Source organism: Thamnophis sirtalis, unplaced genomic scaffold (genome assembly GCF_051295495.1).
Source record: "Thamnophis sirtalis isolate CommonGarterSnake01/CBP01778 unplaced genomic scaffold, rThaSir2_p1.2 scaffold_6, whole genome shotgun sequence".
Lineage (NCBI taxonomy): Eukaryota > Metazoa > Chordata > Lepidosauria > Squamata > Natricidae > Thamnophis > Thamnophis sirtalis.
Genome location: NW_028261386.1, coordinates 60,066,346 through 60,081,910, shown reverse-complemented (window position 1 = coordinate 60,081,910; position 15,565 = coordinate 60,066,346). Strand labels below are relative to the sequence as shown.

The following is a 15,565-nucleotide window of genomic DNA, read 5'->3' as shown; positions in this document are numbered from 1 at the left end:
AATTCTTCCAAACATTTGGAAAAACAAAAATGAAAATAAAAAGCAGAATGAAGTGATAAGAACTATATGTTGCCTGTATTATTTTAAAAAGCAGAAGTCAAAGGACAGTGTCATTTTTCCAGTGCTTTTGATTAAATAATAGACAAGGAATGCATCTTGCCTTCAGAGAAATACCCATCAGGGAAGTTGTAAAAATATACATGCTGTATATTAGGGAGACTTCTAAAAGCAAAAATAATTGCTGACAATCAGCTAAAGCTTAAACTTGTTTTGAAAAGATATAATGGAGACTTAACAGGGTGAGCTATTATAAATACAGATGCATGACTTTAATCAATTACTCAATTAAGAATGTTTCACTGTTCTAAATGAGGCCTTCATTAAATGTTATTAGGTTAACCGAAGAAAACCAGTCTTGACATACAAGACTGTAGGCAAGATGCAGCTAATTGTTGGCTTCAGAAGATGACTGTGGGCATTTAGTGATGTACCTGATGAAGGTCCAATAGAAGAAACTGCTGAGAACCAATATCCATTTAATTTAATTCTTCCCTTGACAAAGAAGATTTACATAGTCTAGAAAGACAAAAGCAAGCACAAAGAATATATGCAGGAAAAGAGTGACTGATGCAATCCCAGTTAAATATACAGGGCCCATTAGGAAGGCTCTATCCACTCCACTTTGGCCAAAGTTGGACAGAGGCAGTTCTTCTGAAATGTCCTTGGAATCTTCTTCCAAAAGCAAATCTGCAGATAAGCCAATTACTTCTGCTGTGACTTTGTCCATTTATTGTGGTAACAGCAGCCAATGAAAAACAGGGTGAGCACACCAGTCTGTAAGGCTAGGTCTATGCAGCAACTAATTTGTTTGTTATATTCATTACAGCAGAAGAAATAGCTGGAATGTCTCTGGCAACTCTCTGAAAGGGAGGAATGCCGGGTCTTTCCAATGTATCCAGGATGCCTACAAGTGAGAAAATCAACAATCAACAGTAAACATTAGGCTGTTTGTACCAACACTCATCATAGTTAATTTCATATTACCTTACCTTTTTTGTTTCAGTCTAACATCTATGTACACATGGGTGGTTGGCTTACAATTGCAATTGGGAGTACAATTGCTGTCAACTACAGTTGTCACCTAGCAATAACAATTCCAGCAGTCCTGCATGCCATCGTTAGCCAAGTGGTAGCAACTTCCACATTGTGGGAATGTTACCACATTGACTTTGCTTGTGGGAGGCCAGGAGGGAACAAGGAAAACTGATCTCAGCTTGCCGAGATGTCATAATTATGAATATTATAAAGATGGGATTTATTCCTTTGGTAAATACCAGCAGTGCAAGAAACTGACAGCTTAGGTACAATGCAAGGCAAAGCTGGCTCCACTCCAATCAAGTTTTGTGCTAATACAGGTGGCCCTCAATCTACGACCATAACTGAGCCCAACATTTATGTTGCTAAATGAGACAATTGAGTTTTGCCCCATTTTACAACCTTTCTTGCCGCATTTGTTAAGTGAATCATTGCAGTTGTTAAATTAATAACATTGTTGTTAAATGAATCTGGCTTCCCCATTGACTTTGCTTGTCAGAAGGTTGCAAAAGGTTACATGACCAGGGACACTGCAACCGTCATAAATACTAGTCAGTTGCCAGACATCTGAATTTTGATCAACTGACCATGGGGATGCTGTAACAGTCATTGAATGTGAAAAACAGTAATAAGTCACTTTTTTCAGTGTCATTGTAACTTTGAATGATCAGTAAATGAATTGTGAGTCTAGGACCTGTACTGCTTCTTCTTAAGTTAAATCTGTCTCACTTGAATGAATGTATACATACTCTAGAAATAAGGGCTGCACTATCAGAGGACTATGTTAGAAGAGTCCACTTAGGCCACAACTTCTACAGACAGTGGGCAGTTCTTCCAAACTCAAAACACTTTAATTTCTTCTCTTACCTTCCACAACCTTATGATAAGCAAAGTGCAGGTAAAGAAGGAAGAGCATGTGCAGGGTAGCAAGTACTCCACACAAGATGAGTCGCTGGGTATGTCCCACTGTGCGTGATACCAACACAGCAACCTAGGAAAAATAGAAATCAGATTACAATCTCCGGATATAAAATCTGAACAGCATGGGGACAACAAAAATACCAATTTCTGTGATCCATTTATGTATATTTCTGAACCCCCACATCTGCTCCATTTTTCTTCAAAAGGAAGCTATTTTAGGTTCCAAATAATTTAGAATTTTATACACCTTCCTAGCCTTACAAATATCCCTTTGGAGATATGGTGACCAGAACTAAATATAGTATTCTAAACTTTACACAATATGCAGGATTCTTTTTATGGTTGCTTATTCACCTTTGGTTGCCATCTCTATCCTAGCTCTCACCTGTAGCTCCAAGTAGCTGTAGTAACACGGGCAGCAGCCACAGCGGCCTTTTGGTCAAACCAGGTAAGATTAGCCGATAGGTCTTGGACTCTCAGTGAGATAGCAGATTTATCTATCCCAGCACATAAAATCTGGCCCTCATAGACTGAGTGCCGGAAACTGATTAATGGTCCAATAGTAAAAAAATGAAGGCTCAGCAAGCATTGAGGGCCACTAAGAACACAAAACATTTAGATATCCTAATCTCCACTGCAGCAGGAGAGATCTCCAGTCTTATCCATTCCACTGGATTAAGGTCTCTTCTGCCAAGTGAGTGGAACTTTCCCCATACAACAGCTATTCCACTTAAAACTCCATTATACCCAGTTTTTTGCTGTGCAATTAATCATCATCTTTTTTTTTTGCTGTGCAGTTAATCATCATAATCACATGCAAATCATCTCAATCCAAAATCTAAGTTGCTGAGCCCTGTACTGATGAGGGAGTGTCAAAGCAACAGGTGGAAATGACCACTGGCAGGGTGGCCCTTGGGTCAGAGGTCATTCGTCTTAGTACTCAGGGCAGCAGGAGATGGGCATCTCTTTCTAGGATAGCATTGCCCAACCTCGCACGAGGCAGGTGCTTAGAAAACATTGCCTCTCCCAGAACTCTTCTATGCCTTGCACAGAGCCTCCCAATGACTCCTATAACTCACCATTCGTAGTGTGGAGAGACCACCAATTCCCAGCCAGAAAATATAAAAAAGAGAGTGAAGATGGATATTGTAGGTGACAAACAGGGTGACACAGTGCCCAAAAAGTCCATAGCCCTGAAATGAAGGAAGAAAGCATAGCTAATAAGAGCATGAAGGCAGGGAAATGTCTCAGGCAAAAATAACATCATTATATACATTCTGCTGTTCCTCCTGACACAGCAGGGAAAGAAAACAGAACAGATTATCAGCAATCTACAGATTACTAAAATAATATTTGGCTATTACAGCCAACTCAGTAATATCCATGCAAACTAATAAAAATAAATTGTTTAGAAATTGATCAAAATGACTGGACTTTAGCATCATTTGCCTCCATTGTCCGATTTACAGTAATGAAAGTTTGTGAACCCATGAGAACCAATTCTAATTCTGCAACACTGTGATCAAAGCATTAACAAATACATTTGCTTAAACAAACGATAGTTCAAACAATGTACTACATATTATTTTATTGAACATACCATGCCAATATTGACTGCCTTGTTTGGAAAAAAATATACGAATAAACTCTCTAAAGGGCATAAGTTGAATCAGGTGTTCCAATCAATGATATGGCAATCAAATGTACGTAGGAAGGATTTCCCTTATAAAAAGCATACACATATTGGTTGGCACCACTGGAATTAATTCTTTACAGCATAGACATGATAAAATTAAACGCCCGTGTTGAAACAGAACCCATTGGATTTCATAACGAAGATTGTTGTTGCTTATGAGAAGGGCTACAGAGCCACTGCTAAAATGTATCTCAATCAATCCAAGGACAGGAGGTTATATACAAATGGAATTACAGTACCACCATTTTAACTATTTGCAGAAATGGTCACCCAACAAAAAAAGTATCACTCTAATAATCTAGGAATTTACAAAGAATTCCAAGACAAAAGGCAAAAGTTGGATAGGCTATTCTTGCATTGTCTTGTAGCAGTGTTCGAGTCCACCAGAAGAACGCTGAGCAAGAATGAGTAGCAAGGATAAAATCATTGATCTCAGAAAACATGCCTGTTTCAAGCTTGTCAAAGACCACCTGGATGATCTAGCAAGCAATTAGAAAAATGGCCCATTGACAGATGAGAAAAAAATGAATCTATTGACCTTAATGAGAAAACTATATTAATAGAAAAACAAAACAAAGCATTGCACAAAAAAATGACAGTATTATGGTTTGAGGCTCTCTTAGGGTCTCTTAAGGTCTTTCAGATGAATCTCATAATCATTGTGAGAATGATGGATTATAGATTGTTAACTGCCAATTCAGGGGTTCTTTTTGTGAGTTGAAGTTTGAAACAAATGTAATCTAAAGATAACACTATAGCTGAATCTGATGTTTTGTAATGCCTGAATCTAGCAAGAACAGCGAATATTATAAATTCCATGTCACAATACCTTGCTTTGGTTTGGTTAAGCTCAAATCACGTTGTAAATCACAGTATTGCAAAAAAAGACTTGGGAGGATACAAATGAGTAATAAAAGCAATAAGAAACCAATCCAAGATGGATACCATGAACATTCAATTTGTACTGTAGGCTTTGGGAATATAAAGACTGCGTTATTGGCTCTAGGATTAACAGAAAGTTGTTCATCTATACTTGATGTGGATATAAAAACATCAGTTTACTCAAAATGGAAGTATACAGCGGAACTGTTAAACTTACTATCTTTAATTCAACATTTGCCAGATATGGTGGACTATCTTAACTACGTTGTTTTGAGGTAACTCTAGATTGGGAAAACTTGCTCTAGATTCCAATAGACTAGTCCTTGATAGAAAACTGACTTTGACTTACCAGGAGTGACAACATTTGGACCATAGTGATCTGAGCATTGCATAGGTATGCCAAGAAATATATGAAGGAGGAAACACCTATCCAGTAACCAAAGCAGGTGCCAATTGCTGTGCCCATCAATGTACCTTCCCTCTGCAGAAAGAGCAAGAGAATATCAGAAAAACATTCCAGGAAAATTGCAAATGGGGCTATCAACTAATACTTCCCATAAATATTCCATGTAGTGAAGTCTGCAGTAAGCATTAATTGTACAATTGTACTTCAAACAAATCTTTCTCCATCAATAATACACACACACACACACACACACACCAATGTTCCCTTGAATTTTTTTTCAGTGTGAGCAGAAAAGTATAGTGTTTGAGCGGCATATTTTCATGCCTGAGCACCTGAATTTTTTTCACAGATGTCACCTAAGACAACAATGAAATCAGTATTATTTGAAACTCAAAGTTATGTTTATTCAAGGTACCCACTTAATTAAAAGTGTTATATAATATCAGCATCACTTAACAACGCTCCTGCTTAGCAACCAAAATGTTGGCTCAGAAAGTCTGGCATTTGAAACAAAAAATAGCCTTTAAAGTTGTGGTGTGTTAGGAGCATTTTTATTCCTGCATTTTAAACACACACACACACACACACACACACACACACACACACACACGGAGAGAGGGAAACATAGGAACTTCGAAGGGTGAATAATTTGAAATGGTAGTTGGAGAAAATAGTGTAAGTAAAATAGTGCTTTATATAATTAATGAACAGGGTTTTTTAAATAGTTTCTTTTTACATTCATTTCTGTGTTCATTTTCTTGGGAATGAAATTCCTTGAGGCTAACTTAATTTTTGGAAGAAAAAAAATAATGCCTGTAAACCAGCAAGAAATTTAAGACAATCTTTAAAATTTGTATTCGAAGAATTTAACAAGAAGGCATTTCTGTTTGCATTGCTTTCAGCAAACATTTTGTATTTTTACTGCCTTTCATTCACCCACTTTTCACTGATATGTTTATACATATTCATTAAGTGACAGCATTTTGGCAGACAGCATTGCTTTTTCTACATTACTGTATGAAAATGTCCTGCATCTAAAAATGACTGATCTATGGCCTTATCACTGCTGTGACGAGCCCCCCCCCCCCCCAGAATAACTGCTGCCGCCTCCTCCTCCTCCTCCTCCAACAGCACCACCACATTTACTGCCCGGCGCTGCAGCTGAGGTGAAGCCGCCAAAGCTCCCGCTGGCACCCCTGCCCATGGCAGCAGCGGCAGTGCCTGCCTCTCCCTCCACTCAGAACACCTCACCTAAGCAGGGGTGCTGGCGGGAGCTTTGGCGGCAAATCCGGCAGTGCTGTTGGGGGAGGAGGAGGCAGCAGCAGATATTCCGTTCGAGCAGAAAGCAGGGCAAGGGATGATGGGAGGAAAGAAAAGAGCCTGAAGCGCCCGAAGCGATGGGCTTCCGGAAGGCGGAAAGTGGGGGGGGGGGAGATACCGGCAGGTCGGGCGTCCAGGAGAGCCATCTCGGAGCCGCTGAGAGGGGGGGGGACGCCAGGTGCTGGGCTGCCTCTGACTCGCCCTCTCCATGGCTCCCCTGCAGCAAACCAAGGACTTGGACTTGGACTTAATCTTCGTAAATGTCAACGTCCATAAGGCAGTGACCGTTGCATTGTGAAGGCCAGGGACAGGACGTCACGGATTACAGCACGCCATTGATTCCGATTTAGGACGGCTTGTTGGGCATCGGTTATCGAGAAATGGAGTGGTTGAAGATCGTGAGCCACTTGGGATATCCACGTTTTCTTTGGGGCATTTCGTGCGATTTTCCACCCATCTGGTCGCAGCGAGTTAATCGATCGGTAAGGTAATCGGCTATTGTCCATACGGCAAACGTGTCCAAACCATCTAAGTCGTTGTCTTCTTAGGTAAAGTTCGATTGTAGTTTGGTTTTTACACAGCTGCAATACCGTTTCGTTTTTCCATCGGTCCCGTAGAGTTATGTGCAGAGTGTTGCGCAGGCATCTTAGCTGGAATCGTTCTAATAGGTTCAGGTCGCTTTTAAGTAAAGTCCACGATTCCGAGCCGTACAGTAAGATTGTGCGGATGGAAGCATTAAATATCCTCATCTTGGTCGCAATCGTCACGTCATTTTGGCTCCACAGGCACTTCCTTAAAGAGGCGAATGCGGCTGTAGCATTGCCAATGCGGCTTTTGATGTCATTTGTAGCCACTACATGTTGGCTGTCGATGATCGACCCCAAATATTTAAACGTGTCTACTCTTTCGATAGGGTCCCCCCCCCCCCCAGCAAACCAAGCAACAAAGCGAGCTAGAAGGACCACTGTTTTTTTTAAATATCTCTCCCAGTCTGGGGAAGTCCTTTGCGGGCGGCCAGTTCTAGAAACTGCTGCGTGGGGGTTTCTTGCCACGTGCGCGGCCGTGCAGCCGCGCACCTTAGAGGGAACAGTGACACACACATATGACTGCAACATCAAGGAAGTTCAAAAGATACATAGAACAGATCACTGATCAGACAGGAAAGCAATTTCCCTCTACTTACAATGATAGTATCTGATGTCTTCATTCCATGCAACAAAATAGCCACCAGCGTAAAGACTAGCATGAGAGGGCCATAAAGCTCACCAGCTATCTTCTGGAAAATAATGTATGGTAGCCATTTATCAATGTTCAAAGAAAGTTATTATGTCAGCTAGTCAAATATATATTCAAAATCTCATTCATATTTTCTTAACATTCGCAAAAATACCGTATTTTTCGGAGTAAAAAGCGTATAAGACGCAGCAAGGTTTTAAAGAGGAAAATTAAAAAAAAAAGTTTTTGCACTCTGCAAACCTCCCAAAAATGCTCCCCCCCAAACAAGAGGCATGAATAACCCTTAGGAGGCTTGTAGAGTGCTCCTGGGGTTGGGGGGAAAACGAGCAGAAAATGGCCCATTTTTTTGCACAAATGGGCCTGTTTTTTGTCAAAAAAAAAAAAAAAAAAAGCGGGGGCATGGATAGCCCTTAGGAAGCTTGTAGAGTGCTGCGGGGGGGGGGGGGCAGGCTGTTTTTCACTCATTTCTGCCTTCCCCAGCCCCCAGGAGCTCCCTGAAAGCCTCCTAAAAGCTATCCACAGCCATTTTGGTGAAGGGGAGTAGTTTTGGGAGGCAAAAAATGCTGTATTCAGTGTATAAGACACCCCCAGATTTTCAGCCTCTTTTTTGAGGGAAAAAGGTCCGTCTTCTACTAGAAAAAATACAATAACAGAACTATTAGGGAAGAACTCTTACACTATTTTCATAAATGACAAGTTATTCTATGTAATTGTTTGGGAAATGATTCTGATAGTGTTCAAATGACTTGATATAATATGAAAACCCATGTTATAAAGTTCTAGATGAAATCAATTTCATAGTTTGAGTTTATTGAACTTGGAATTCAATTTCTACAATTAATTATGATGTCCTAAGCATTTGTCTGTTGGGACAATTACGTTTGAATGGCCTGACAAGTTTGGCTGCCCACTGTGCTGAAGGACTATTCACTAAATATAAACTAAGAGATGTGACAACATAGTATTGAATGAAGCAATGAAGCCATTACATTTTGAATATGGTCATTACTCTTTAGCATTCATTGTTTACTCTCTTCTATTTGAGCAGTTTATCAACTAGAAAACAGAGGGTTATCCTGGTGAAACGTAAGGTAGATATCACTCTGTCACACTAGTTTTATTGCTGAAAAGAAATGAAGTAATATAGGGATGATTTTGATTTTTACGATCAACCATCTCATCTAAATGACTTTGGGCAGCTCATATTAGCAATAAGCTTACCTGGGGAAAATTGATCATCTTGACAGGTATCATGGATTCCAGCAATCTAAATTAAAACAGATTGTACAGATTAATAGCTAGAAAGAAAACACCTGATTATTTAGGCAACCATCCCATTTAAACATTGTTGGTTTTCTTAGCAAATAAAATAGGTTATGAAAAAAAATGCCAGAACTGATACAACATAAGCAAAATGATCTCTCCATACATAATCTTTACATAGCCATGCTCATACCAATACTAAGCCTTAGGGTGAAACAAGGAAAAGAAGAGAAGGGTATAACTATTGCATAAAGTTGCATTTCTTATTGTTTTCATCTGATCAAGACAATGGTCAGAGAAGTTATGGGACTCAGAAATGAAATTTCTGACTTTTAATTATTAATAAAGAAAGGACCGATCGATAGAACTTTGAAACAACGTTTACTAGATAAAAGTGCTAAATCAAATACAACTGATAAAATTAATATTCAATAGTTTTGCATGTAATTCTTTCATCTTCTGTTTTTTAAAAACTCTTTGAAAAAGGAAAATAGAGCTAAGAATATCTTGAGTACCCTCCCACTTGTGAAAAAAGGCTTGAAATAGATTTTCAATAGAAAACAAAACCAAAACCACTTCTAAGCCTGAACAATATTTATGGAATCGAATGGCCTTTTTTTCCCCATTAGCAGAAAACAATATCATGGTGGATAACTGATTTCAATCACAATGACAGCTCTGTAATTAACACATTAAACTATTAATTGAACTATTAATAAGTAGCACCTCTATGAATGGCACTGATAGATAAGGCAGCTGATATTCTTATAGGCTTGCTTACCTGTTCCTAACTTGGTTTGGCTCAACGTCAAAGTAGGGCCTGAGGATATCAATATTAGCATAGAGATTGAAGGCTTTGGAGGCTTGTCTCTTTCCAGCCTGCCACATCTTAAAAAAGAGAAAATATTAATTAAACATTCTCTCCTTTCTCGTTCTGAAGAATTAGAGAACTTAAAAAAGAAACAATCTGCAAATCAAGGGCATTTCTACCACACCACATCAAAGCAGAATTACTTAGTATAGGATTATAATGCATAGAAAGATACTATAGGTCTAGAGTCATTCCGCCCCCCCTTAATACCATGAACAAGATTTATTTTACTTCTGAGATAAGGAAGTAAAACCAATTTTTCATAAATTAGTAGTAAGTATTGACTATGCAATTTTGTTAATACACTATGCTAAACCATGTTTTGATTAAACATAATTGTTTAATCAAACAATTGCCTGAGTTGAATGGTTAAGAATCAAATGATAACCTAACTTATAAATCACAATGATATCATTTGTACAGCATCATAAACATGGTATGACTCTTATTAAATTCCCAAGACTTTGGGTGGTAAAGATATCCCGTATATCGTTTATGTAAACCACATATTGTTGATGTAAAAAAGACAGGTATAAATTTAAAATCAATACTGCATTATGAAAGAAGAATCAGAACATTGCCCCCTTGAGGACTAGAATCAGAAGCATATTGGAAGCAGGAGTCTACCGAGTTCAAATGTCATCAAATTGGAGGAACACTAGTAAACCAATAAGAGCTCCATTTACCTGATCTGCTACCTGCCGACTCAACTGCCCCTTGACACCTTTCATTCCTAAGAATTCTCCATCTTCTTCATCTGCAGCAGCAGCTGCTTCTGCATCTACTTCTTCCTCTTCCTTCATGCGTTGGTGCATTTCTCCCATATCTTCAAAACTAGAGCCAGAGGTGTCATCCATGTTTTCCATATCAATTACAGCAGAGCCTGCACCCTGTGTAATGCAAAAATAAAGAAGCAGCTCAAGACAGGTACGCAGTTATCCGCTCTTAACAAGAACTATGGATTATCACCCCCCACAAAAAAAAACCCAAAGAAAAAGGATCCAGTTAGAGCAGGAAAAGGCACAGACTGTTACAAACATTAGAATAAGAATAATTAGCATAGAATAATAATTAGAATAGGATAATTAGAATGCATATTAATTTATGCAGCTAATGAGGACTACTCAAAGAGCACGAAACCCCCTATCTGTCACTATTTGCTACATTCTTCCATATATACAGAGTAAACTTAATATCAGGAAATAGAGATTATCATTGGGATTTATAAAGAAAAGCTCTATGTATAGGTGCAAGAGTAAGTATTCGTAAAAGTGCTGTTTTCAACTTCACCTTGGAAACTATTTCAATATAAAAATGTAACAGCCTGAAGAAAAGTTCAAGGTAAGAGACAACATTGTTACCCAGCTCAGGAAACCACAAAGTATCCTACAAGGGGTCTGGCTTAGAATCTGCAGGTGGTGTGAAACACAGCTGTGAGGCCACTGCCCACTGGGGATGGGATCCTAGCAATCATATCATTCCTATAATATCATTGTTGTAGCGTTTTATTAGGTCAAGTCTGGTCTGTTTCTGAGCTAAACTCAAAGTAGTATGCTTATTTTTATGTCTCTATGATGGCCTGGGCAGTAGACATAGAATAAATTCTGAGTTGTATCTACCTGAAAGGGAAGACACACAAACTCTTATCTGGGTAGATTCACCAGGACCTAAGAGAAAAACTTTTTTTCAGATATTCCACACATTTGGGATCTTTTGCCTAATCTCCACTTTTGATATTTTTTTAAAAAAAGATTAAACAAGCTGTATTTCTGTTTTCTTAGGCATTAGAATTTTCATTTTTTTGTACTTGTTAAAAATATCCCAATGGCCTGCTTTCTCAGCTGGGCCAATTGAGCTCCTTTCAGCAAATGAGGCTTCGCTCTCCTGCAATGTTTGCCTTTAGAGATCCGGACCCTTACCACTCTCCCGGCCTTCCATAAAGCCGTCAAGATCTGGCTGTTCCGGCAGGCCTGGGGCTGTTGATTGATATCCAGTCTCACTTAGATGGAATGGATGATGTGGACTTTTAATTGTATTTTTTATTCTTAAATTTTAAATGTTTCTTTTGTCTTGTTGTGAGCCGCCCAGAGTCCCAATGGGAGTGGGCGGCAGACAAATTTTATTAAACTCGAAACTCGAAACTTTATATGTTTAGTTTTTTCCTGTTTTTATGTTTGATTAAACTGAAATCACACAAAACACTCTGGAAATATCTCTTGAGAACGAAATGTAAAATTACACGACAGAAAAATAGATCTGTTACTGAAAAGAAAAAGAAAAACAAAAGATGTAGTTGATAGAATTATCATATCTTGACTGCAAAAATCCAGACAATTACTAAATGCAATCAAGGAGATACAGAATATGTTAACTTTTTTCTGCATCTGGCAGCTGCCCAGTTTCCTCAGCCCAAAATTATATGTTGGAACATATATCTTTAGACATAGTAGTTACCTTTAACTGAAAGAAAACCTGCTAAATTAATTTAGGGGTAAATTGCTCCATTTGCAAAATCAACAGTGAAATGACAAAATGCTACTACTTGGAATACTGCCTCCAATTTTGGTCGCCACAATGTAAAAAAGATATTGGGACTCTAGAAAGAGTACAGAGGAGCAAAGATGATTAGGGCACTGGAGGCTAAAACATATGAAGAACGATTGCTGGAACTGGATATGTGTAGTCTTATGAAAAGAAGGACTAGGGATGGCATGATAGCAGTGTTTCAATATCTCAGGGGTTGCCACAAAGAAGAGGGAATCCAGCTGTTCTTCAAAACACCCGAAGAAAGGACAAGAAGCGATGGATGGAAACTAACCAAGGAGAGAAGCAACCTAGAAGTAAGAAGAAATTTCCTGACAGTTAGAACAATTAATCAGTGGAACAATTTGCCTCCAGAAGTTGTGAATGCTCCAACACTGGAAGTTTTTAAGAAGAGATTGGATATCCATTTGTCTGAAGTGTTGTAGGGTTTCCTCCCTAAGCAGGGGGTTGGACTCAAAGACCTCCAAGGTCCCTTCTAACTCTGTTATTTTATTCTATACTATGGTTCTATTGAAAAAACATACGGTAATCATATCTTCCCTTTTAAACACATGTACTGTTTTTCTTTTGATTGTATGGTTCAATGGCAGTATACTGTGCATATACAGTTGATTTAGTGGTTAAAGCACAAGACTAGAAACCAAGAGTTTCCAGTTTTAGTTTTTCCTTAGGCATTAAAGCTGGCTGGGAGACTTTGTGCCAGTCACACTCTCTCAGCCCAACTCACCCATTAGGTTTGTTGTTGTAGGGAAAACAGGGGGAGAAAACAGTATCAGGTATGTTCACTACCTTGAATTATTTATAAAAAATAACATAATGGCTGGATAAAAATTTTTTTTTTAAAAAAAAGTGCCCACATTTTGATCATGTGACTGCAGGAGTGCTATAATGACTGCAATTTTAAGGACCAGTTCTAACTACCATGATTTCAGTGCTGTCATAACTTTCAGTGATTGTTGAATGAATGGTTATAAAGAAAGGACCATTTGTTTTGTATTGTATCATAAACTGCCCTGTCTTAAAGATACCGCTCTTCTCTCCTACTCTCCATGTCTCTTTCACAACATTGAGGCAGGTTACAACACTGTTAGCAAAGAATGCTGGGCAGGACACTTTACTACTAAATTAAAATGGAACACAGAATAAACATTAATATTTATTGCTTTGGGGAACTATAATTAAAGCTGCTGCTTTATATAGTCTGATAGACAATCTGTTAAACAAACATCTAGTGATAGTTACCCACTGAATATTAAATACTTCCTATAACAGGGCACGTGATAGGGAGCGATTGGTTACTGTAAATAAGCAATTTATGCAAAATCCCAGAAAAGAGAAAGAAATAATCAAAGATTTAAGGGGTATGGTAAGAAAAAAACAACAACCAAAATTTAGTTTACATCAATGCCATTTACTGTTTTACCACTTCATACTTTTTATCCTTGTAATTTTTTTTTTGTTCATACTCCCTGTGTACTGTATTTTATTGTGTAATACAGTGTTTCTTAGAATTGTTGGTCTTCTGGCCTGTTCTCAAAATTATGGATGATCCCATGTTGGTGTGGGTTATATTTATCAATATTTACTTATTAAAAATTAAAGCTGATCCATTTATACAACAGCTGAGTATTGAATCATGTACAAATAAAAATATTAAACTCATTCATTTTTTTCATGAAAACTTTTTTTTTTAACAAACAAAAAAATTTAACAAACAAAAAACTAAAACAAGAGTGGCCTTATTTTAATTAATTGCAAATATCTTCAAGATCTGGCAAATGATTTTGATTTTTGCAGAGCCCTCAGAGGATCCTGGAGTCACACTTTAAGAAACACTGCTCTAAGGCATTCAATATTATGGATACATTCTTGAATCCTGTGCAACTGTGTGTATAGCAAAGGCAACAGAAATGGACGACCCAACTGTTTCCAGAGCTTGGCTGGATTGGCAGAAAGGCTGATAACAAGCAGGTTGGACTCTGCCAAATGTTCAGTAAGTTTGACAAACAAATGGCCTGCAAAGAACAACAAGGGAATGCGGATTGCTGTCTTTTATTAGTCCAAAAACCAATCCAAGCACAAGCTTAAACTTAATGTTGTGAATATCTTTTCAGCCGCATAGCTATCCAAGTCTGCCTGGAAACCAGGAACTAATCTTACACAAGGTGCTTGCAAAAAAGAAAAGAAAAAAAGCTTAAACAGCAACTTGATGGATTGGATATCTGTGTCTGGAATCCCCCTTCTTCCTCACACAATCTGGCTTTGGGACCTTTCCCTTGTATTTATTTTGCTGTGACACTATTCACGTTTTTTTGTTTGTTTGTTTGTTCGCACTACACACAAGGATTCTCTTTATGGACTGCCTGAGTTCCAAGGGACACGCAGGGAGGCTCAGCTGTTTCTCCTCCATCCCACAGAGAACAGGGGCACATTTCCAGCCTTGTTGGGTGTTTTAAATTTATTTTTATTTTATATTTCTTCACCGCCCATCTCCCTCAGAGAATGGATGGTGTACTATATAATACAGGTAGTCCTCAACTTACAACAGTTCATTTAGCGACAGTTCAAAGTTATGACACTGAAAAAGCTAACTTACGACCAATTGTTCAAAGTTTTGACCTTCACAGCATTTCCCCTATGGCCCCTTGATCAAAATTCGGACACCTGGCAACTGAATCGCATTTACGACGGTTGCAGGGTCAGGTGATCCTCTTTTGCGGACCGCCTGACAAACAAAATCAATGGGGAAGCCAGATTCACTTAACAATTGCGGTGACTCACTCAGCAACTGGGGCAATAAAGGTCATAAAACGGGGCAAAAGCCACCTTAGGAAATGTTTCACTTAGCATCATAAATTCTGGCCTCAACTGTGGTCGTACGGCGAGGACTGCCTGTGTAGGTGTTTCCCAAAGCAAAGCCCAGGAACGGGGCGACAGAGGCTGCGGGGAAGGGAGCCCAATTCGAATTGGGGGGGGGATGGATCTCAAGAAGCGGGAAAGCCCCTCCCCGACCCCCCTTCCCTTTACCTGCATGTTGTCCTCGAAGGCTCCCCACTCCGCAGTCGCCGTCGCAGCCCCGCTCCTCGCTACCCCGGCGACCGGGGCTGCCCCAGGGCCGGACATTTCCCCAGCAGCGGCTGCGGAGGCACCGACGCCCCCGGCCGCGCTCTCGCTAACGGAAGAGCCGGAGGGGGCGGGGGAGGGCGCGGAGATCCGACCGAAGCCAGGCAGAAAAACCCCGGATGGAGCAAAGCCAAAGCAATCCGCGCTCGGGGGGGTTAAGGAGCCGCACCGGGGGACGTGGAGACTCGGGAGTTCTCGCGAGATTTCC

At 39.3% G+C, this 15,565-nt stretch overlaps 1 protein-coding gene across 3 annotated transcripts; it reads right to left on the bottom strand.

Moving 5' to 3' along the window:
• Positions 1-516: 516 nt before the first annotated feature.
• YIPF3 (Yip1 domain family member 3) lies at positions 517-15,485 on the bottom strand. 3 transcript variants are annotated; one of them, XM_014057103.2, is made up of 9 exons: positions 15,262-15,484; positions 10,377-10,580; positions 9,601-9,707; positions 8,778-8,823; positions 7,504-7,593; positions 4,944-5,075; positions 3,096-3,209; positions 1,963-2,086; positions 517-964 (listed from the first exon to the last, which is right to left on the bottom strand). In XM_014057103.2, the coding sequence occupies exons 1-9, from the start codon at positions 15,355-15,357 to the stop codon at positions 849-851; spliced, it is 1,029 nt and encodes a 342-aa protein (XP_013912578.2). In that variant the 5' UTR covers positions 15,358-15,484; the 3' UTR covers positions 517-848. The 3 variants fall into 3 exon arrangements, with proteins under 3 accessions (XP_013912578.2, XP_013912577.2, XP_087574076.1); XM_014057102.2 differs by having other exon boundaries at positions 7,504-7,596; positions 15,262-15,480; XM_087717950.1 differs by lacking the exon at positions 7,504-7,593 and having other exon boundaries at positions 15,262-15,485.
• Between the last annotated feature and the right edge of the window lie 80 nt (positions 15,486-15,565).

Bases quoted from the DNA above. Each gene is read 5' to 3' on its own strand.
- YIPF3 (XM_014057102.2), bottom strand. From the start codon at position 15,357: ATGTCCGGCCCTGGGGCAGCCCCGGTCGCCGGGGTAGCGAGGAGCGGG. The intron at 8,824-9,600 runs GTAAGCAAGCCT...GTTTTAATTTAG, and splicing joins CCAAACCAAGTTAGGAACAG to ATTGCTGGAATCCATGATAC. The intron at 2,087-3,095 runs GTGAGTTATAGG...TATTTTTCCTAG, and splicing joins GTCTCTCCACACTACGAATG to GTTGCTGTGTTGGTATCACG.